The sequence below is a fragment of the Hemicordylus capensis genome, chromosome 6 (assembly GCF_027244095.1).
Source record: "Hemicordylus capensis ecotype Gifberg chromosome 6, rHemCap1.1.pri, whole genome shotgun sequence".
Taxonomy (NCBI): domain Eukaryota; kingdom Metazoa; phylum Chordata; class Lepidosauria; order Squamata; family Cordylidae; genus Hemicordylus; species Hemicordylus capensis.
In genome coordinates this window covers 129,123,711-129,147,641 of record NC_069662.1, presented here as the reverse complement: position 1 = coordinate 129,147,641, position 23,931 = coordinate 129,123,711, and the positions used below count along the sequence as shown (strand labels likewise).

At 42.4% G+C, this 23,931-nt stretch overlaps 1 protein-coding gene and 1 non-coding gene across 5 annotated transcripts; one reads left to right on the top strand and one right to left on the bottom strand.

Annotated features, from left to right (window-relative positions):
- Positions 1-1,526: 1,526 nt before the first annotated feature.
- ASNS (asparagine synthetase (glutamine-hydrolyzing)) lies at positions 1,527-21,514 on the bottom strand. Of its 4 annotated transcripts, none has more exons than XM_053266453.1 (12): positions 21,254-21,514; positions 17,867-18,133; positions 15,718-15,955; positions 13,766-13,951; positions 12,476-12,577; positions 10,350-10,477; positions 9,324-9,450; positions 7,918-8,024; positions 5,521-5,621; positions 5,015-5,096; positions 3,954-4,109; positions 1,527-3,452 (listed from the first exon to the last, which is right to left on the bottom strand). In XM_053266453.1, exons 2-12 carry the CDS (start codon positions 18,113-18,115, stop codon positions 3,243-3,245), a joined length of 1,686 nt encoding a protein of 561 aa, XP_053122428.1. In that variant the 5' UTR covers positions 18,116-18,133; positions 21,254-21,514; the 3' UTR covers positions 1,527-3,242. The 4 variants fall into 4 exon arrangements, with proteins under 4 accessions (XP_053122428.1, XP_053122429.1, XP_053122430.1 ...); XM_053266454.1 differs by having other exon boundaries at positions 21,375-21,502; XM_053266455.1 differs by lacking the exon at positions 21,254-21,514 and adding an exon at positions 20,803-21,015.
- TRNAV-UAC (transfer RNA valine (anticodon UAC)) lies at positions 1,765-1,836 on the top strand. The gene has a single exon. It is a non-coding gene; the product is annotated as a tRNA-Val (tRNA).
- Positions 21,515-23,931: the final 2,417 nt, after the last annotated feature.

Here is a 23,931-nt window from a genome sequence, read left to right as displayed (position 1 = left end):
CTGGGGACAGATTTCTCAAATGTATGGTACACATAGAGAGGGTATTGCTGCATATGCATTCAACATAACACTTGACAAACTGTAGGGGTGGACACACACACACACACACACACACACACACACACACACTGTACACAGATTGTGTGTGCATTGAACATAATGTGCGATTAGGGATTATAACTCTTGAGTTTCCCTCAAACAGATTAGAAGACATTCCATTAACTGAAAGCAACACTAAAGGCAGCTAGAATGGTAACTAGGCTACTTTTAACTAGAAAAACAGTGAGCCATGAGAAGAAAACAGGTGTGTAGAAGGCACTAGGGCAGAGGCTGCTGAACAAAGCCCAACATCCCCAGCAACAATAAAATTTCATATTTATGGATACAGGTGCTGAAGGAAAAGCAGATAAAAACATAAGAGCCCTGCTGGATCAGGCCCAAGGCCTATCTACTCCAGCATCCTGTTTCATAGTAGCCCACCAGATGCCTCTGAGAAGCCCACAGGCAAGAGGTGAGGGCATTCCCGCTCTCTTGCTGTTGCTCTATACTGTTATTTAGCAGCATCTTGGCTCGGAGACTGGAGGTGGCCTATAGTCATCAGATTAGCAGCCATTGGCTGCCCCGTCCTCCATGAAATTGTCTAAGCCCCTTTTTGAGCCATCCAAGCTAGTGGTCCTCGCCACATCCTGTGGCAGAGAATTCCATAGATTAATTGTGTGCAAAGTGAAAAAGTACTTTCTTGTGTTGGTCCTAAATTTCCTGGCCTTTGGTTTCATGGGATGACCTCTGGTTCTAGTGTTGCGCATCTGGATGCAGTCTTATTTATAGCGTATTACTCTTCTGACAGGGAAGCCTCTGGCACCAAGGTCCCATGAATATCGCGACTGCTCAGGAAACAAACTGAAATGTTTACAATTCACCTTCTGCTAGGCCATGAGATGGGTGCTGTACCTTTAAAGGTAGAATTCAGAGAGTTCTTCAGTGGAGCAATATTGTAACTTGACGAGCTGAATGGGGCAACATGGGCCAAGAACCAGTATCAATATGGATTTCACATACTGCAAACTTTAAATATATATGATAAAACTGTGTAGAACCTGAAAGTGAATGAAAGGGATACCGTAGTAACAATACCGCACTATTTTATTCAAAAGCTGTAGGGTGCCACCTTGTGGTTTTAGAAATGATTTAAAAGAAAAGATAAAATATCAGAAGAGTATCAAAACACACTCATTGCATTTTTTAAAAAGAGAGTCCAATGGTTTATTGAATTAGAATGGCAATTCTAATGGCATTTGCTTATTATACACGACAATTTCCTTGCCAGCCATTTTAAATAATATAACCATTTTCAACTTCTAGAAGCAAATGTTACCTCTATTCCTGTATGTTAAGTGATGCAATTACTGATAATCACCAAGATAACTGTTCACTTTCTGTTGCCAGAATTATGAAGTCTGCCAAAAAATGTATGATGTTTGCAACACAGATATTACAGTGGTCATTGCCAAAGAAAAACACAGCACTTGTGTTCAATTATTCAGGTTTTATTGAAACAGAAGATCAGTTGTCAGCTGTGTTGCCAGAATAGTATAACAAAAAAAACAACAACTATGAAACAGTTTAGAATATGAAGACATTTCTCCAAAGCGGAAATTCTCTCTAAGTTTCAGAGCATTCTGATTCTATCTGAATTTCAGGGATTCCTCCAATGGCAAATTTTCAAGGAATTCTCTCAGCCAGTTCCTCCACATCCTAGGGGATGGGGCTGTAGCTCAGTGGTAAAGCATCTGCTTTACATGCAGAAGGTCCCAGGTTCAATCTCTGGCATTTCTAGGTAAAGCTAAAAAAAAAACTCCTTCCTGAAACCTTAGGTGAGCCTCTGCCAGTCATGGACCAACAGTCTGATCCTGTGTAAGGCAGCTACCTATGTTCCCAGAGTAACCAGTGAGCAGAGAACCTTGTAGCTTTAGCACTTGTGTGGAAAAGATAAATAACAGATAGATGCATCACCATTCTATTGGATCTGTAAGAAAAGCTGTATCTGCTGCAATGCACTCTTTTACACAACTGTTAAAAGATTCCACAGTTCTGCCCCTCATGCACTTGATCACCCTAGCAGTTATAGCTTCAGAGTTCGACCTTGGAATCAAGGGAATGGTCTCAAAACATTTGTTCTTAGGGCAGATTCAGGTTAACTGTGTGCAGGATTGTAGCCAAAGGCTGTGTCAATGGCAGTCTTGAAGGAGTCCCATTGACATAGTCTTATAAGACTCACATAGGTTAACTCAAAATCAGTTTGGACCATATATTATTATTATTTATTATTTCTTGTTTACACAGTCAGACAGGTGTTATTGACTGGTTTGTTTTATCCAGACATCGAGTCCTTCCCAAGGACCTGGGGTAGCTGAATTTTATTGTCAATTGTTATAGATATCGTCACAGAATATAGGCTGTTCCCAGTAAAGCTGCTTTTTGTAATTGGCTGATGGTGATTTCTGTGGTCCCTATGGTGTTGAGGTGCTCTTCAAGGTCTTTTGGAACTGCACCCAGGGCGCCAATGACCACTGGGATTATTTGGGTCTTTTTCTGCCACAGCCTTTCAATTTCAATTTGTAGATCTTTGTATTTGGTGTTTTTTCCTATTTCTTTTTCTTCTATTCTGCTATCCCCTGGTATTGCTATGTATTATATTTTAACTTGTTTTTCTTTTTTCTCGACTACAGTTATATCTGGTGTATTGTGTGGCAGATGTTTGTCTGTTTGTAGTCGGAAGTCCCATAATATTTTTACATCTTCATTTTCTTCAACTTTTTCAATTTTATGGTCCCATCAATGTTTGGCTACAGGTAGCTTGTATTTTTTGCAGATGCTCCAGTGTATCATCCCTGCTACCTTGTCATGCCTTTGTTTGTAGTCAGTCTGTGTGATCTTTTTACAACAGCTGATTATTATTATTATTAATTTGATCTCTATACCACCCTTCTAAAAATGGCTCGTGGCAGTTTACAAAGAGAAATAATAAATAAATAGCTGTAAAAGGCAGCTTCAGCAGAATAGAAACTTGATTTTTATTCTTTTCTTTTTTGGCATAGATTTAATTCAGTAATAATCTCTTCTTTTATCTGAAAGGGATTAACTTTTTTTAAAAAAAACTTCATTTGCTTTCCTTTCTAGGCCCAAGAGGGAACGTTATATTGTTAACAAGTCATTTGCACAGAGCAACTTCCAAAAGAAGTCTAATCTTTTTTAGCCGACTTGTAATGTTCCAGTGTGCGAGCAGATGGATCAGTAGCCTTGATCCATCTTGGCATCCAGTAGTGGGGGAGCCAATCGGAACGTCCTGGGAAGTGCTTCTCAAAGATCTGGCGGTAGTAATAGCCCTCTTTGGTTTTAGGAGGATTAAAGGGAAATTTTTCTGCTGCCTTCTCCAGCAGAAGGTCATCAACCTACAGAAATAAAAGGAAAGAACAATCTAAGCTGTAGAAATTGCAGCATTCATTATTCAATACTCCATTTGTTGCTAGGAGAAATACTGCTGTCAGTTCGCCCTTTAAAAAGCACCCATTTTACTCAATTTATCTACTGCCCTTCAATGAACATTATCAAGCTGGTTTACAATACAATGAAAACACTAAACAAAATGAGATACCAGTGTTCCCTGGAAAAGGGATTCCCAGATGATGTTGACTACAACTCCCATAGTTCCCAGCCAAAAGCTATTGCAGCTGAAGATGCCACCTTATGATATTCCTATTGGAGCATGCAGTTGCCTGTCCAAAATGTCCCTGGCAGTGACCTCAGAGTTACCATTTCAAACATTACAAGCTGCTCCTGTATCAAGGACTGGTCTCAAGGACGAACCGCAACTTCTATTGGCTTTTTAATTCTCGGTAAAGCTCATTCTTATGTACTCTTATAAAAAAATAGAGCAAACATTAATAGCACACCTGAATATCAATATAATCTTGGAGTATGGAGAACCATGATTTCTTGATTGAAGTCAAGCCATCGCTGAAAGCTTCTTTGGGTCTCCAGAGTATTTCTTTAGGCAGTAAGTTGGTATCTTGAAAGGCCTCTCTCAATAGATGCTTTTCAATTCCATTCTGTAATGAAAAAGATACAGGTAGCTCATAAATATCAGACACTAGGGCTTGATATCTTCAAAATAAGCTTGCATCACCCTTGTGGCACTGCATGGACATAACTATGCCCTGCATTGCCTCGTAAGGCATGTTGGACAGCACTCAGAAGTGGAGTCCAGGAAACTGCTGGAAAGGATTCTATTTCCCATTGCTCCCCACACACCTTCCCAGACAGTGCTGGAGCACAGCAGGGCTCCAATTTCTTCAAGGAGCCCCAGCAGTGCTGCGTAACGTGCAACACTGGAGATGATCAGCAGGAAGAGTTGTTTCTGCATTGCTTTCATTTTTGAACAAACCACAGTATCCCATTACATTTGGACTTGGGAAACTGTAGGCTATTCCAACTGTGGCTTGTTAAAACAAACCATGCTTTAAAATGTGGTTTGAGATCTTGGTTTGTATCTAAACCACAGTAAGGGGTATAGAGAGCTGCCTTATAGCAAGTCAGTTCATTGGTCCATCTAGCTCAGTATTGTCTACACAGACTGGCCATCTCTGACATCCTTTAAAACGTCCTTAAAGACGCATTTCTTCACCAGGCTTTTAACTGATATTGTTTTGTTTTGAATGTTCTTTTTAGAATATTGTTTTAAAATTTTAAATTGTGTTTTAAATTTCTTGCTTTTAATTTTGTTTTTTGTTTTTTGTTTTTAACTAATGTTTTACTTTTTAATCTTGTTGTAAACCGCCCAGAGACGTAAGTTTTGGGCAGTGTAAAACTATGATAGATAGATAAATCTAGCTCAGTACTGGCAGTGGTGCATGGAGATGCCAGGGATTGAACCTGGGCCCTTCTGCATGCAAAGCAGATGCTCTACTACTGAGCTACAGATCCATTGCCTGAACTGAACCAAAGCATAGCTTACCTTTGGTGTTCTGAGTTCTGGTGGCAAAGACAGGTAATAAGCAGTAAACTGGTGGTCCAAAAATGGAACTCGCAGTTCAAGACTAAGAACAAAAATAGTATTAAGGAAAATATGTAACAGGCTAACACACTGGCTCAGAAATTCTAAAGCTACTAATACACATTATGTACTGCTTTAACTATCATGCATTATTTTTCCTTATATAAATTCTATACAGTTCACTGGGCTTCCTGTCAATTGTGTGTCTATACACAATGCCATATGCAGTATCAGCTAATCCTCTCGTTTCTTTTAGGAAAAAAACCCAAAACTTGAGCATAGAAACTTGTCACTAATGTTGAAGAACGAATTTCAATTTAACTTAAGTAGGTCCCTAACCTGTCTCTGAAAATTCTTTATAGGAACCCTAATTTAACTAAATGGAAACCACAGATGTAATTTTAAGCAGCTATGCCAATGAATTTGAGATGCACCACATCATCGCCAGATCTCCAAACAAGCATTACCCAAAGGCAGCGGTAGTTCTGTCAGCACGAAGAACATCAAAGAGGTAGAGTTCTCGGAGAAGCCTCTCACTTTCCTCCGCAGCTGCTTCAGGCGTGGGTGCCTGCAACACATATGTGCATGCATGAAAGTATGAACATAGGCTGATAACACAGAAACATAGGGGGCTGCCTTCTACCGAATCAGACCATTGGTCCATCTAGCTCAGTATTATCTACACAGACTGGCAGTCTCCAAGGTTGCAGGCAGGAATCTCTCTCAGCCCTCTCTTGGAGATGCTGCCAGGGAGGGAACTTGGAACCTTCTACATGCAAGCATGCAGGTGCTCTTCCCAGAGTGGCCCCATCCCCTAAGAGGAATATCTTACAGTGCTCACACATGTAGTCTCCCAGTTTTGATTGTTTTTAATGTTGTTTTAAAAAAAATTTAATTGTTGTGTTTTAAATTTCTTGTTTTTGTTTTTAACTAATGTTTTAATGCTGTTTTTATCTGTTGTGAACTACCCAGAGACATAAGTTTTGGGCAGTATAGAAATATGTAAAATAAAATAATAAAATAATAAACAATAAATGCAACCGAAGGCAGACCCTGCTTAACAAAGAGGGAACAATTAATGCTTGCTACCACACGACCAGTCACCTTAAGTGGTGCAGCGGGGAAATGCTTGACTAACAAGCAGAAGGTTGCCTGTGTGAATCCCCACTGCTGCTATATTGGGCAGCAGCGATATAGGAAGATGCTGAACGGCATCGTCTCATACTGCGTGGTAGGAAGCAATGGTAAACCCCTCCCCGTATTCTAAAAAAGAAAACCACAGGGCTCTGTGGTTGTCAGGAGTCGAAATCGACTTGACGGCACACTTTACCACAAGACCAGCTCTCCTCCCTATTACATAAGTGTGTGCAAGTCATAGAAACTGAATCATCTTAGCAGGGCAAGATGGGTAAAGATATTAAACCACCCAGAGACATAAGTTTCGGGCGGTATATAAATATGATAAATAAAAATTAAAAGCCCTCGGGCGTTCAGAGGACCAGGTTTTCCATTACAAGTGCAACACATGGTGCTGTTTGTCCTTGCCTCCATCTTGCACGGTGGCAGTAATGGACCTGAAAGATCACATTGCAGGGAACGATAACACATTTGCTTCCCCATGTCAGCTTCCCCCCACCCCAACAGCACTTCCTCCACACCCAACTGATGTGTGGAGAGCAACCACCCTATTGCCAGAGGGATGTGGCAATGGTTATCTATTCTGAAGTGCAGATACTGTCCCCAAGTTTCCCTTTTCATTATATGATTAATTGCTTGTATGACAGTGCTTTGCGAGGCGGAGCTTTGAGATTTCAAATGCATTTTTACACTAAGTAGGTAAACAACAATAAAAGGTCAGCGTGAGCCCTATGCTGCCCTGGACTGGGACACCCAGAAACCCAACACCACCTGGTAGGACAAGCTCAAAGCAGTGGGTTGCTAGGCCCTGGGAGGCATCAAGGCAGGTGAGAGGGAAAGAAGCCACCCAGGCAGGGCTAGTTGGCCTCCATAGAGAGCCCACAAGTGAGAGAGTTGGCGGTGCTGGCCAATGCAGGGGAGGCCAAGGTCAACTGAGGGAATCCTGAGATGGGCAATGCTGGTTAGAGGGCATCCCAGCAAGACCTAGCTAGGCAGAAGACCCAACATAGCCTTAAGCAACACACTGCAGAAGAGATCCGGTTAGGGCAGCTAGTAGCAGGGTGGTGCTGAAATTCCGCTGACCAAAACAAATGATATTCAATAATACTGTTTAGATCCTTCTTACAACATGGCAGAAACATAAGCTGATTTTTTTGCATCTAAAGGTTCTGTGGTTTCTTGGGAAGTCCCTATTTAGTTTAAGTTTTGGAAGTTGTGACTGTGGATTTTTAAGCAAATTTCATGATAACTAGGACAAATATATACAAAAAAACAACAATATGCAATGGTCTGCAGACAAAACAACACACACAACTTTACAGATTGCCAAGGAGACTCAAGCCCCATTCACACATTATGTTGAACACTCATATGACGAGTGTACAGTGTACACAGGTACATGTCTCTACACAAGTGCAGATCTACTCCCATCTACTCTTGACCTGTCCCACTGGGATGTCTTCCCACAACCTGTTTATTTATTATTTTATTTATTTATTTAACATATTTTTATACAGCCCAAAACTTACGTCTTATTGTAACTATTGCGTCCTATTGTAACTTAAACGTAAAACTTATTGTCTCGCTGCTGCCATAGGGCAAAGATTCCTACAGCCAGCTTTTGCTCACATTTTGTTTTAAGTATCCCCAATGACATCCTCTCTCATCACAGTTTGTGCACATACAGCCAAAAATCACCACCACTTTGGAAACAAAACATATTTTACCTTATGGAAATAAATATACCCTTGTGTCAGTTCATCCGAACCTTCCCCTGAGAAAATAACTGCGTTGTCCGTTTTCTTTCGTATGTATTTGGAAATGAGATACATACCTAAAAGGAGACACAATTTCCAAAATACTTTGCAGTGACACTAAGCTAGGTGGTGGGGAACAAGGTTTTTCACAGCTTCTTACTGTGCTTCTAAGCTTCCTCTCACAGAGGAATTCTACAAGGAATATGGAAATCGATGTTACATATAAAATGGCTGTAGCATAGGGAGACATTGGATTGCATCCAAAGAGACCGCAGTGCAAGCAGAAGGCAGCACCTCTTGTGCAAGGGGGCTCCAAGTCACCATATTGACTCAAAATCCCTCTCACCATATTGCACACCATTTGGGAAGTTCACCCAGACATCAGAACCTTTGGGGAGAATGCAAGGGGGTGCAGAAGAAAGCAGGGGCAGAAATGTGTCAGTGCAGTTCCCCTTGTGGTTCTTTGGATACAAGTCAAGGAATATTCCATAATGCTGTTTGGATCTGGTAGGCCTTCATCTTACAACATGGCAAACACTTAAGTTGACTTCTTTTTGCTTCTGAAGGTTCTACAGTTTCTTAGAAAGTCCCTATTTAGTTTAAATTCTGGAGTTGTGACTGTGAATTTTTAAGCAAATTTGGTGATAACTAGAACAAGTATACACAAAAACAATATGCTGTAGTTTGTTAGACAAAAGAACACACACAACTTTATGACTGCCACAGAGACTCAAACCATGGTGGCCTCGGAGAACTATTAGCTCCCATTTTCAACAATGGACACTGGGCCTGGCTTAATCGTGTGTTTCCTGGATTTGCTGACCCAAACGGAGGTTCTGGTTGTGTTCTGCTAATGAGGTAGGAACTCTCTAACCAACACCAAATGGTTAATGTGAACAAGCCTACTATGTCTGAACCACTTCCTATCACAAGGCTGCACAACTTCGGCCTTCCAACTGTTGCTGGACTACTATCATCCCCAGTGGCCAATAGGCGGAGATGACGAGCGCTTGCAGCCCAACATCTGCCTTATCAAGCGGGACTGCACACATGTGAACAACATGTTAACCTGCAGTCTTAAGGAAGAAGGACAATGAAAAGCAAAGCAAGGGAAAAGAACCCATGCCTCAGTTCTTCCTTGACTGCTGGGTGGGATGAACAGGACTGTGGAAATACTAGTGGGCACAGTGGAATAAAAAGATTCTCATTAGTTCTTGGGAATTACTTGGTCTTATAAGAAGTGTAAAAAGGAGTAGTCCAAGATCATGAGGTGAAGTTCTTGTACATTATATACCAAGCTAGGCCTCCAAAGATTTTCTTTCCATTCAAACCAGCATTTTAAGAACTGTCTTTTTAAAAAAATAAGTGTCTCTTACCCACGGAAGCGCGTACAGTTGTGATGTCATATGTTTCCAAGCTAAATATAACATCTTCTAGTACTTGAATCCCTTCTTCAGAATTAAAAATGACCTCATGGTGTTCACTTCCAATGTGAGCTGCTACCTGTTAACAACAAGTTTATATTCAGCAGAATACAAAACTGCTGATAGTCCACAACTAAGATTCAATTCCAAGGCTAAAGCTGCATCTAGAATGAACTAGAAGTGTATTATTAAGAATGAAAATGCACACACTAAAAGGTCTGGGGAGTTACATTAAAATTTTTTTGAAGTGATTTCATTACTGAGGCAATAGAAGTTCAACTCTGTGATCTGAATGAGAATTAATTCTGCTTCCAATAGTAGTGGGGCAGGATAATTGAGAAGAAGCAATGGAGAACATCAAAGCTAAGATAAGAATAGTCCTGTTGGAATGGATTAAGCCACAGGTCCATCTAATCAAGCATCCTGCTTACCATAACAGTCAAAGATATCACTGGAAGCCTACAAAGAGGACATAAAGACAACCACCATTCTCAACTATTGTCACCCATGCTCAGCACCTGGGAATGAATGGTGCTCTGTCTCTGAACACAAACTTACCATTGACCTACCATGGCTAATGGCCCCCGAGAGATCTCACTTTCTCTATGAATTTGTCTAATCCCTTTTAAAGCCATCTAAGTTGGTAGTTATCACCATATTCCTTGACTCAGTGAATTTGATAAAGAGAGAGAGAGAGAGAGAGTATATGTATGTATGTATGTATGTATATGTATGAAGGCCCTCTTTTGTCTCTCTTGAATGGACTGCTGGTCAGTTTTATTGACTGCTATATTTCCAAATATTTAAAATCCTGCTCAGCCCCCACTTTAAGTTTCTGCGATCTTCTGAATGCCCATGTGTTTTCCAGGTGCTACATTCTGTGCCCAATACAGAATACATTTTGATGATCACAATACACACCCATTAACAATAGGTGAACAGTGAATGTGTACTTTTAAAACCAAAGTATGACTATACCTTTCTAGCAGCCAACAGATCAGGAGCATCTTCCATTCCAATAGCAAAGGTTTGTAGAGGGTAGGCGATGTTTGCTTCTTTCATTAGTTTGAGAAGTATCGCTGCAACCAAGCTAGAATCCAAACCACCTATTAAGACACAAACCAATTTCCAATAGAGCTATAAACTATACTAGTTGGCCCGGGTGCAGAGCATCTGTGCCCCTAGTTTGGCCGGGGTGCCTGTCAGCTGCTGGCCGGCCGCCTCCTCCCCCCCCCCCTTCAGCCCCATTTCATTCTCCTCCCGCAGGCCTGCCACCACCTCCTCCCACAGGCTGGTGCAGCTTTGCCCGCTGGCTAGCCACCGCCTCACCGCCCGCCCAAAGTGAGAAACTCTTGCGAGTGGGGCCACCACTCTCACGAGAGTTCCGCCATGCATCCCCGCACATCCCGAGCAGCACATCTACGAGAATTAAATATATAGAAGATAGATAGACGATAGCTCTTGCAATTTAAGAGTTACATGTAGCTAACACTCAGGATGCACAAGTGAAAAATGGAAGAGATTTGCATGTTTTAGGTGAAACACACTAGTTCCAAGATGTTTGCACACATTACAGTCTAAAACCTGAAGGTCCTCCCTGAATACATAAAAATAATAGGCACAGCTCCTGAACAAAGGTAGGAGGCTTCTTCTACCCTAATAATAATCGTGAGAACCAATACAAATACAACAGATATTTATATATCACTTTTTGACAAGAGTTCCCAAAGCAGTTTACATAGATGTAAATAAATAAATAAAATGGTTCCCTGTCCCCAAAGGGCTCACAATATAAAAAGAAACATAAGGTAAAGACCAGCAACAGCCACTGTGCTGGGGATGGATAGGGCCAGTTGCTCTCCCCCTGCTAAACAAAGATAATCACCATTTTTAAATGCTGCCTCTGTTCAGTTAGCAGCCCAATATTTCATTGTGGGACTGGTTCCTACAGATCTTCAAACACCATATTTTAATCTACTTATTTATTTAATCATGGAACTCAAGGCAGCATACATAGGGTTCTCAAAACAGTCTCCCATCCAGACAGTGACCAGACCCAGACTTGCTTAGCTTCACCACAGTATCATTCTCAGATCATGCCCTAGGGCCATGTCATCCTTTGTTTTATCTTATATCTTCTTCTAGTCATATTATAGCACCATAATAATAAATACACCACTGATGAATATCCATCTAATGGCTTCTCCTTAGCGACTTCCACCATTTTCTTTTCCCCACCTCTGCAACATGTTCTGCAGTGCCTTCTGCTGCATCTAGTCTTCCGCTGGCAAGGAATTATTGTATGCATTTTAAAGCGACTTAAAATAGATGTAAATAAATCCATTAAATTGCTTCTAAATAAAAGATGTAGCTAGAGTAACAAGATTTGATGCACTGCAAATGCACTGGTCAGTTTAATGGTCAGGGTGCACCCCAGTGGCCAGCAGGACCACCAGGATCGCCTCTATGTTTTGGCTGGGCCTGCTTTCATGTGTGTCCAGCCAAGTTGAGAGGCGGGGCCGGAAAGGTCCATCACCCTCCCCTACCTAAATGCTTATCATTTAGCCTGGCGTAACATGTATATGTACTAGCTGGGCCAGGTGCAGAGCATCTGCGCCTCTGGCCAGCCCACCCACCGCTGCCTGTTTCTCCCCACAACCCCGCTGGTGCACCCGGCCCGCTTCTTCTCCACCCCCACCCACTTCTGCCCTCCCCCCTGTGCTTTCTGGGTGGTGGGCCAGCCAGAAAGCCAGCCCACCACCTCCGCCCACCCACTCCAGGCAGTGGGTGCCTCCTGCTCCCTGCAGCTGGGATGGCCCGCCACTGCTGCCTCCTGCTCCCTGCGGCCGGAATGGCCCGCCGCCGCCTCCTCTTCTTCCTGGTGGCCAGCCTGGTCCGCCGGCGCCTCCTGCTCCCCGCTATTTTCTCCCCTGTCCCGTCCCTGTTGCTATCCAGGCATCTGCACACAAACTCTCATGAGAGCTACCACACATGGGATTAGCGACGGGTACGTTTAAGATAATTAAATATATAGATAGAAGATAGAAGAAGATATGTACTTTTAAAGGAAAAGAAGTATAATCACTTTAATCCATTCATTTTACCTGATAAGAGACAGCCAATTCTTCTGTGAGACATCAAACGTTTTTTAACAGCATTTTCGAACAAAAGCCGAATGTTGCTTTTGACTGTTTCAAGGTCAAAACCTATAACAAACAATGAAGGACTTACTAAAGTAGACCAACACAAGAACACAAAGCTCTTTACCAGCATTCACAATTTTGGTCATTATGAGCTTAGTGAATAGCAATCACATACAAATCCTCAAGACAGCATGAGCCTAAAACATAAAGGGATCTGACAAGCCTAACCAGATGTTATATGAGAATACCACATACAAGAGAACCCCATTACTCGCAGATCTGGCATCCGCGGTTTCATGTATCCATGGTCAGTAGATTATTTCTGGACACCATTTTGAGCGCAGGAGCCATTTGTGGCTTGTTTTAAAAGAAAAGACACAGTGTAAAACTGGTTATTTTTCATACAGACAAAAGTGGCAGAATAGATTATTGGGGGCCATTTTTGCAGTTTTTAAATAAATAAAATGGGGGGCTCCATGAACTTCCATGGGGGACCCACATAGTGTTCCCTGTAACAGGGATTCCCAGATGTTGTTGACTACAACTCCCAGACTCCTCAGCTGCAATAGCTTTTGCTTGGGGATTATGGGAGTTGTAGTCAACTACATCTGGGAATCCCTGTTACAGGGAACACTGGACCCACAGAGCATGGTAAGCAACTTCCCCCAATGTTTCTATAGGCATTTTAGCTTCCCCCGCCCTTTTCTTTGTGAACCTAACACCGCTTTCCCCATTGCCTCAGAATCCACGGTTTTGTTATCCACGCTTGAACCAGGGAACCAAACCCCCACAGATACCACCTGTATATGCTTACAAGCGCAAAAGTGGGTCTGAAATTGTCCTGGGACGTGACTCAATCCCCCTTTGCAGCCCTGCTCACAGATATGGTGCCATTGGTCTGAGGAGGCGAATGTCATATTTGTGATGGTGGACACTTCCGTGATTGGTGGCCTGGATCAATCCTGGATCGGTAGCCAGGCTGCTGAGCATGGAAGAACCCACCATTGGGGATATAGCATTTGCCTTTTCAGACCAGCACCACCATATCCGTGAGGTGTCTGGTGAAGCAGGGAGGGATAAATCACACACCAGGAAAGGACTTCTGACCTGCTTTCGTGCTTGTAATCATGTACTCAGTATTTTCTTATAATGTCTAATTAAGGCTACAGTGAAAATACATATTCAGTTGAAGTGTACGGAATGTGCCACACAAACAGGTGAAGAAACCAGTTGTTTTAGGGTTGTTATTACCAGAGGGTAGATTTTGTATTGTGTTGTAAGCGGCGTGCAGAGGTTCATCTTTAGGGCTATGAAATTTAACCACTTCCACCGATGCAACTTTGCCACTCGGCTTTAAATCGAACACTTCATAGTGTCCTGGAAGGAAAGGTTCCACTTTCGGAGCCAAGGACATAGAGTGCTTCAGGTTGACAAGACCTAAGAAGACATGGAGGCAGGGTAAAAACGGGTTTGTCTGGTTATTATAAAATGCCCACTTCCATAATATTTAAAACTGCCTACAGCTAGGTATGGCAATTTTAGTAAGATTAATCTTGAAAGCAACATGAAACATTATAAGAAACATGACAAATATAATTCTGGGCTGGCATGAAATGAGGGCCAGGTTTCTCAAACTTGGGTCCCCAGATGTTGTTGGATTACAATTCCCATAATGTGGCTGGATGATGGGAGTTGTAGTCCAATGACATTTGGGAACCCCTGGGTTAGGAAAAAGACATCATGGAAGAAAGTCAACTTCCACATTTGCAAATACAACTTTAATCCCAAACTACAGCATGGGACCTACTTTAATATCTTACCATATATGTCCATTTTACTTTAAGATGACCAGATAGAGAGAATTGTTGCAAATGCAGCTTGTCACACAGGATGAAAAATACACACCAATATTAAAGGGTGTTGTTGTTTTTTTAAACCCTCTGTCCTCCTTGACTCTGTAGCCTCACTCAGACATTATTTCATGGAGTCTGTACTCGAGTACATTCGGGTGCCCAAATCTCTCTCACAGAAACACCCACACTCACACTTACAGTCTTTGCCTCTTCAGACGAAAGTTGTAAGCGGCACTTCAGGGGAGGGGAGTGACTGATGCACTGGGCAGGACTTCCAGGGCTTTTCCTGGAGGCTGCACTCGAATACAGCCTCTGTGAAACAACCTCTGAATGAGGCTTGTGTCACCTTCTTCGTAAACCCAAAGAAGAAGGAAACAGTATTGGTGTTACAGCTGCAATCCAACTTGGGCTGGGGCACAACCCACGCGCGAGACACAACCCACCACTTAAGGACAAAGGCCCCATTTCCCTTGTCCTGCCCCCCACAATGCACGGGCCCTCATAGCAACAGGTCATGGGTAACAGGAAGCTCACACACACACTTCCCAGATGCCAGTCCAATCCTCCACTCAGCCAGGGAGAATGACCTCAGAGGATTGGAGATAATACCATACAAAGCTGCCTTAAAAACAGAATCAAACCACTTGTCCACCTAGGTCAGTATAATCTACACCAAGCCTGCACAACCTTGGCCATCCTGCAAATGTTGAACTACCACTTCAAAAATGCATAGTTTTGAAAACCTCTCTCATGTATTCCTTTTATGGAAGGTTTAGTTTTCTGCTGAAAGCATGTCTAGCTAGAATGGCCAAATTCTATAGACCCATTCACACATTATGTTCAGCACCCATACAATGAGTATACATTGCATGCCCACGGGTACAGATTTGTACCCAGGTACAGTCATTCACATGTTATGTTGAATGCAGGTACAGAAGTACACTTCCCACCTGTATCCAGGTTCACTTTTAAAAGGAACACAGGTACAGTCATTCACACAAACACATGTGCAAGGTGCAGACATCTGTGTACTCGTACAGCATAATGTCTGCACAAACAAGTCAGAACTTACCTTCATTCCAATAATTTTGGAGTAGTACAAAGAGTATGGAATACTGCTCAGGACTAAATAAACTTATTTCTCATGAACAAAAAATGTATTTTCAAGCAAAAGCAAAATAAAGAATCCCTCCTCCCAAAATAAAGAGATGGTGAACCAATTAGGTCTACTAGCATATTTATAGCACATTTTTCTGAAACTCTGATACTGCATGCTGTAGTATCAGCATTTCAGAGGTATTTTTTAACCACATCAAATAAATTTCTAAAAGAGTCAAAGTTTGAGGTTACCTTTTGCCTCTGAGCAAACACCCAGAAATCCATCATCTGTCAGGACTCTAAACAACGGCCTGACTCCATATGTATCTCTTCCCAGAAACACTTTCCTGTTTGCAGTGTCCAGCAAAATGAATGCAAATACACCATCCAGCATGGCGGCCGTTTGCTCTATTCCTCCTTTGTTGTAAAGGTGAAGGATTACCTCTCCATCTACTAAGGTCTGGTAATCAAATTCAAAATGTTTTTGCAGCTGCAAGCAGAAATATTTAAAAGAAACAAAATTAGATACAAGTGAGTATGAAACTTTATATATTAAAGAATGTATGGGAAGACGAATACTTATATACCACTTTTCAACAAAAGTTCCCAAAGCGGTTTACATAGATATAAACACATAAAGATGGCTCCCTCTCCCCAAAGGGCTCACAGTCTAAAAAAGAAAGATGATAGACACCAGCAACAGCCACTGGAGGGATGCTGTGCTGGGGATGGATAGGGCCAGTTGCTCTTCCCCTACTAAATAAAGAGAATCACCATTTTAAAAAGTGCCTCTTTGCTCAGTTAAGCAGGGCAATCTCATCTACTTTCCCAAGAGCTTGAGGCAGCTTACAATGAGACAATAAAACACAATCATAAAATTGAAGCAGCAATAAAACCACTCATTTAAAATACTCCACCCCTCAAAGTGCTAGGAGACCACAAACAGCCTTTAAATAAAAATTTTTAAAAGTTAAAAAAAAAAAAAAGGCAGGCAGCAGGAAAAAAAAATTTTCTTCGACTGCAGCTCGAAGGCAGGAACAGAGAGGGGAGGAATTTCCAGAGGACAAGGCCACTACAGAGAAGGCCCAGCTTTGCATCTCTGTCAGTTGAGTTTCAGATGGTGGTGTGATGATCTGAAAGTTCTTATGGATAGGGCAGAATAATGTGGGAGTAGCCTGTACTTCAGGTATCTAGGTCCTAAGCTGTTTAGGGCTTTTAAGCACATTTAATCACCGCTGGAAACACACTGGAGACCAGTGCAGTTGATACAGTAGCTGAGCCATCGTTAGTAGTTCTCCTTCTCCTTCTATGTAAGCCACATTAAGAACTTTTGTTCTTTAAAAAATCAATATAAATATTTGTTCTTGTGGCCGAATGACTAGCACTAGTCAGGACCCTTACCACTGCATTCTGTATCAACCATCATTTCTGAAAGGTCTTCAAGGGCAGCCCCACAAAGAGAGCACTACAGTAGTCTAGATACAACTTTAGATAATTTATGCATCTGTACCCATTGAAGTTTACCTGATTTGCACCAGCACAACACCAAGAGTAGCTGGTACAACTCACATCTCCCAGTGGCATTTAGTGCTACATTTAATACTGCAAATAGCTTCTGGTCTTACTGGCTGATATCCAGAGTAGCCATCTTGGGAACTTTTGTGCCAGCAGACAGGCTGTCCTGAGCTCAGCCAGAGTTTTGTCGAACAGCAGAACATTAGCTCATGGGAGGAGCAATTTTTGTTGCTCTCCCTTTCTCTGGGAAGTGCTCTTTGCCTTCCAGAAATATGTTCTGAGGACTGCACAACCCTCAGGGACATATTTTTGAAAGACATAGAGCACTTATGGGGTCAGAGGAGAACAGTGGAAAATCCTCCTCCACTGCCACCCACCACCAACATGCTGCCTGCTGCTTGGGAAGGTAATCCGGCTGAGCTCAGAGCAGGCTCTCTGTGCTGGGATGCAGCTTGGTTGTGTTGCAAGATGGTTTTTCTGGATGAGTCACTATCCTTTACTTCTCCACCATATCACCTGCCCACATTAAGCTCCTTGCAGTTGTCTAACCTGACCCAACTGCCTTAGGCACCCCTTTTCCCCACTATTTCTCTTCCCAGCTGGAAACAACAATGAAGGACAGGTACCTTTTCTAACCATTTTAGAATGTCTCAGAGAGGGAAAGAACATGAACAATCTCGGTGTTGAGCATGACTGAAACAAAAAAATCCTAAATCAGCCATCCACAATCTGCCCACACTGGGAAGAGAAGTATTTATAATATAGACTGTGAACACGAAAAACTACAGCAAAGAGACAGAAAGGGAAGAGAGAGAGAGAAATAAAGGGAACAATGAGGAATGCCACAAGGAATAGTACGGTGGGCACAGCTTATATTGGATCTTACCTGTTTGTAGTTGTAGATTTCTCCATTGTAACACAGCCACAAGTAGGGAAACTTCTTCACTCTTAGAGGCTGCATGCCATACAGCTGGTCAACAATCGCCAGACGATGGAAACCAAAACAACAGTTGGTGAATCCGTTGACATTTTCAAATCGAAACGCATCAGGACCTCTGTGGGCTATTTTCATAGCACAGAGACATTGAACAGAAAGGCAACCATCACTTCCAAAAAGGGCCCAAATGCCGCACATGGTGGTAGCTATTCAAGACTATTGAGAAAAAACAAAGAATACGTTTTTGTTACAACGGATAATCTTGGATGTTGCATAAAGATTATCTGTTAAAAGCAACTGGGATTATTAAGAGAAAATCAGCCTGTAGAAGAGTACAATGCTGTCCAACAGAATCCTAGCAGAGTATTCTACAGCGTGCTCTGTCTAACATGCCGGCTCAGAGCCTGGGAATTCCTATATTTGTTTCAGAGTTCTGGAAACTCACACAATTGAGTTTTTTCCAACAACTTGGGAAAAAAATGAATGGCATGAAGACATGTGCTACAGGAAAAAAACAACTTGAGTTGTGTCTCACATAAGAGGGAAGAGTCCTCCCTGTGATGGTGGGCACATCCTTGATTACATCTACCCTCACAATTACGGATGTGCCCAAGATCACAGAGAGGGCTCTTCCCTCTTCAGACAAGCCCCATCATAACCATGGCTACAGAGGGGCGGATTAATAACTTCTGAATCAGGCTTATCAGTTCATCAAATGTCTCACACACTATCAGTTCATGAAATAAGATGATGATTCCACCAGTTCAAAGCAAGATAAGAAACTCAAGTTCATTTAGTAATATTTCAAATGGAATCATGAAGACAAATGCTGTTTAAGCAAGTTCTTATCAATGCAAGATAATATTTTAAATGGAATAATCTTTATGCTTATGATGCCGTTTGAAGACACATGCTGTTTAAGTAAGTTGTTATCAATGCAAGATAAACAAGTTCATTTAGTAACATTTCAAGCAATCATAAATTGTGCTTATGGTGTCACTGTTTGAAGATATATGCTAATGTTTAAGCATATTTGGGTATGTTTTGGTTTGAAAATTGCCTTTAAAAAAAAAAAACCCTCCTTCCCTCCAACTTCTCCCTCTTTTATTGTGGTAACTGAAGGTGACAGTTGAAACTTAATTGGCAATTTAACTCTATACAAAGATATGTATTCCAAAAAACTGCATTTAATGAAGTTAATGACTGAAGGTAATGGGCCAGTTTGGAAGTAACTCCATCCAACCCCTTCTAATTGCAAGGGGAAGGAGTGCAAGTGTGTACATCTAGTGGTGTGCACAGAACCACGGAGGTGTGGTTTGACGCCGGTGAGAGTCTCCCTTTAAGAGCGGGGGGGGGGGTTGCACTTACCCGTCCCACCGCTTTCCCCCCCGCCGGCGCTGTTTTTAAAAAAGGTTTTCAAGGCAGCAGCATTCCTCCCTGCCGTCCCTGCCTCTGTTGTTAGCCAGAAATACTGGAAGTATGGGCTGCGCGCACGCCTGCCATTGTGTGCGCACATCACACACACATGTGCATGCAACATGCGCACGCAATGTGTGATGTGCACGTGCAGCGGGCACATGTGCAGCCCGTACTTCCGGTATTTCCAGATAACAAGGGGGGCAGGGGCGGCAGGGAGGAACGCTGCCGCCCCAAAAACTCTAAGAGGAATATCTTACAGAGCTCCCATGTAGTCTTCCATCCAAATGCAAACCAAGGCAGACCCTACTTAGCAAAGAGGACAATTCATGCTTCAAAAAGCATTTGATGTTGCAAATTCACAGAGAAGTTCCTGCATTCCTGTGCAAAAATAGGGACGTTCATAACAAATACAACGGATATTTATATACCGCTTTTCAACAAAAGTTCCCAAACTGATTTACATAGATATAAAACAAATAAATGAAAATGGTTCCCAAACCCCAAAAAGAAACATAAGAAACACCAGCAACAGCCACTGGAGGGATGCTGTGCTGGGGATGGATAGGGCCAGTTACTCTCCCCCTGCTAAATAAAGAGAATTACCACATTTTTTTAAAAGATGCCTCTTTGCTCAGTTAACAGGGGATCACAAATAACCCTCAACTTCAGCGTTATACATTTACAATGGTATTTATTTATTTATTTGATTTCATTTCTATACCGCCCTTCCAAAAATGGCTCAGGGCAGTTTATACAGAGAAATAATAAATAAATAAGATGGCTCCCTGTCCCCACAGAGCTCACAATCTGAAAAGAAACATAAGACAGAAACCAGCAACAGTCACTGGAGGTACTGTGCTGGGGGTGGATAGGGCCAGTTACTCTCCCCCTGCTAAATAAAGAGAATCACCACATTAAAAGGTGCCTCTTTGCCAAGTTAGCAGGGGTATCATCTTCACTTATAATAGTTTATATACTAGTTTATATAATAGTATATGGTATCATCTTCACTTATAACAGTTTGAGCAAGATCAGTACATAAAGCATTATAGCTGGAGTGAGATTATGAGACATACTAGATTTACATGCTTCCCATTAAACACATAAATATATTTCCCATCATCTCATTCAAACGATAAGGCTTGCCTATGCTGCTCCAGGAATTGATCTTTTTGCCTCCCTCCACTGATGTAGATTGTTGAAACCAGTCATTCTGACGATCCTGTCTTCCAGCCAGCGGCAGGATTCCATGGCACCAATTCAAAGCACATGGCGAACAAGCTCATGACTCCACCCATTATTTGGCTGGTAACCAGTAGAGCAGGGATTCTCAAAAGTGGGTCCCCAGGTGTTGTTGGACTGCAGCTCCCATCATTCCTGGGAGTTGTAGCCCAACACCACCTTGGGACCCAAGTTTGAGAATCCCTGCAGTAAAGCATCCTTACATGCAAACGTTTGGCACTCACCTAAAATACAGAAAGCGCACGCATACACACAGAGGCTCATCAGACTTAACACTTGGAAATCTCTAGTTTTAAGTCACAGTACTCAGTATTAAATACTGAAAAGGGGGGATGATGGGACTTGTAATACAGCAAGAGATGGGAGACCTTCGGTTTGGTCACCCCTGAGTCAGAGCTACGAGGAGACAGTGCATGACATGCTTGTAGAAAGTCGCCACCTCCGCCCCAAGCAAGCAAAGTTCTTTTGCCTAAGAGTTTTTAGCAGCTGCATGGAGATCAGAAATTAAGCAGGTGCAGCTTTCCTTGGCCCTGAGATCCCAGCGAGGCTTAATCGCAACCCACCGTGCAGCTGTTAACACCGGGGCGCAACAACCAAATGCATATAACCCGCTCTCCAGGAAACGCTCCGTTCCCCCCCAGCCCACCCCTGCAAGCAACTTCCCGGCACGGTTACCTCTACGCTGGCGACGCTCTAACACGGGGGAAAGCTGTCTGAGCCGCCTAGCCGGCACAACAGCCAAAGCTCGTGCAGCTCGCCGAAGGCTAAACAAAAAGGAAGGCGGAAACCAACCCACCGGCCAACTAAACGCCCTCTGAACTACAAACGAAACGAACCACCCAGCGCTATCGTGGCCTCCTGCAACACAACGCCGGATTTCATCAGGCGACGCTCCGCCTCCTTCCCGGTTCAGAAAAGCTGATGCAATTGATCCGCTCTGCTGCTTAGCCGGCTGCCGCTATACTAAGGATCCGGAGGCGCACTGTGCCCGGCCCGCGCTGTTTTGTTTCCCCCGCTATTATTCTCCAGACCGTGTAGTGGTTAGAGTGCTGGACTAGGGCCAGAGGGACCTGAATTCAAATCTCCGTTCGGCCATGGAACTCACTGGGTGACTCTGGGCCAGTCACATAACTCGCAGCCTAAATAGATTGTTCCTTCACCAGGCGCGGGGGGGGGGCTGGCTTTTGATCAAAAGATGGGGTGTATATCAAATATATAAATAGGTGTGTGCGTGCCTGTGTGTTAAGATCTGATCAAATACGAAGTTTCAGTTGCTAGTAAGGAGAGGGGAAGGGAGAAAGGTTGTTTCGCAACCTTTGCAAAACAATACTTAGTCTATAATCCATCCAGCCGATCTTGGTGATTGCGCCCTAAAATAATACAGGTCTTTGAGGGATGTGCTACTGCCTACCTCACTCCATTGTGGAAACTATTTATTCTTACCCTTTCCTGGTTTTTAGTCAGTTGTTGATCCATAAGAGGATCAGTCCTAGGACGCTATGATTATTAATCTTTCCTAATAAAACCCTTTTGAAAGACCACACACATATTACCAAATCACTGGATGCTGAAGTCTGTGAAGAGAGAAATAAATATATATTTGAAAACCACCACACCTATTGCACCCCCTGTAATTTCCTACTGGATCCACTCCTGCTCTGTTGTGTACTTCTACTAGCTTTTCCTGCTGTGTGCTTCTCCTATTTTGAGGAAGTTTACAGCATCTGATCAGTGCTTCCCCCCACCCCCTTTGGATACTTTTTTGCTGATAACAGAACCTGGCCAACCACCTATTGTTCCAGAGTCTTTACATTTATGTGTTAAGAAAGCCAGACAACAAAACATATACTGGGTAGTATATATAACGTGTATAAGAGTCTATTCACACACACAACTTCATGAAACACGGATAAATTAAACATATATAATGAAACACACAATTACTGAAGAAATTGTCTGTGTTCTAGACCCCAACAAGTATGGCTGAAGGTCAATTATGCCCATAGTCCTTATACATGTAGATATACTGTATAGTCCTTCTGGATCTTTTTTCTTACTGGTTCTTGTTCAAGTTGTTGCTCCAAATGTTACTCAGAATTCTTCCAGATCTTTTTTCTTGCAAGTTCTTATTCTAGTGGTAGCTCCTTATACAAATGTTGCTCCTTCTGGTTGTTGCTCCTTGTCCAAATAATACCCAACAGGTATCCTAGGTGATTTTTACCTGTTTCCTCCTGCTTGAGCAGGACTTCATCAGGAGAAGTGAGCTAAATACACAACACATGTATCATTTTAACAAAAAAGTACCTTCAACAAATTATGTTAACTCAAAGGGTTAAAAATTTTTAGTTATTACTCACATGTATTTCTTCCGAAGTGACACTGCACCTACCAGTGGTTTCTAAATTAGAAATCCTACTGGATACCAAGTTGTACTGGCTTCAAATGGTAGAGATAATGCTTAATATATCCTACAGCGTCTGCCAGATGTTTTCACTCCCCTTTGATCAAAAGGGATGTGCTTCATTATCCAATCTCACGTCTAAATGACCAATTATATTTACATGCGCTTGTGAACAAACAGCAATGCTAAACTTCCAAAGAAGCCGTGGACCTTTTGTCCTATTTAAATTCTTAATTATACAAATGTAATATGGAACCAAACGTAGCTCATATAAAGGCTTATCAAAAATATATATGCTAGTCCCATTCTCCAACAGGAGAGACTTTACTCTTTTAAAGGGGATGTTCATCAGTCTTGTGTCAATGTTAAATCTCACCCTACTAAACCCCTATCCACAGCCAAATCTCTAAATAGGGCCAGGATCAAAAAATAGCGCATGGTGCCTATAGATAACTGGAAAGGTCGTTGACCTGATTTAAACCAAAAGGCTCTAAAGTCCGGAGCTAATGTATTAAAAAATGTAGGAGGGCAGTTTTGATATTTGATATTCTTTTGGTTTATACCTATAGATAACAAAAAATTCAAAATCATTAAAGGTGTGCCCTACCTGCATGAAATGATCAACCATAGGGCATTCCAAATTTTGGTTCCTAATGCGAGAGCAATGTTCCAAAATGTGAGATCAGACTTGTTCTGGTTGACATGCCTACATATCTCAGGGAACATGGGCATTGTATTATATATCCATTGCAAGCCATTGGCCCAAAGGAAAGCCCTGAAGCAAGAAATGTGGGCGAACAAAATAGGAAAACCCACAGGAAATGGAGGAAAACCTGATGTGTGTGTGAATGGCACCAGCAGGTGATGCTGTGATCCCACATCGAACTGGCTTCGGTCACCAGATGCCCCATGCCCACACCAAGAGCTTTGAGTGCTGTCTGGGAAAGCTCCA

Excerpts from the sequence above, each read along its gene's own strand:
- ASNS (XM_053266453.1), bottom strand. The coding sequence starts at position 18,115 with ATGTGCGGCATTTGGGCCCTTTTTGGAAGTGATGGTTGCCTTTCTGTT. Across the intron at positions 10,478-12,475 it reads AATTGGCTGTCTCTTATCAG|GTGGTTTGGATTCTAGCTTG; the intron begins GTAAAATGAATG and ends GTGTCTTAATAG. Across the intron at positions 5,097-5,520 it reads AGAACTACCGCTGCCTTTGG|TCTTGAACTGCGAGTTCCAT; the intron begins GTAATGCTTGTT and ends TTTTGTTCTTAG.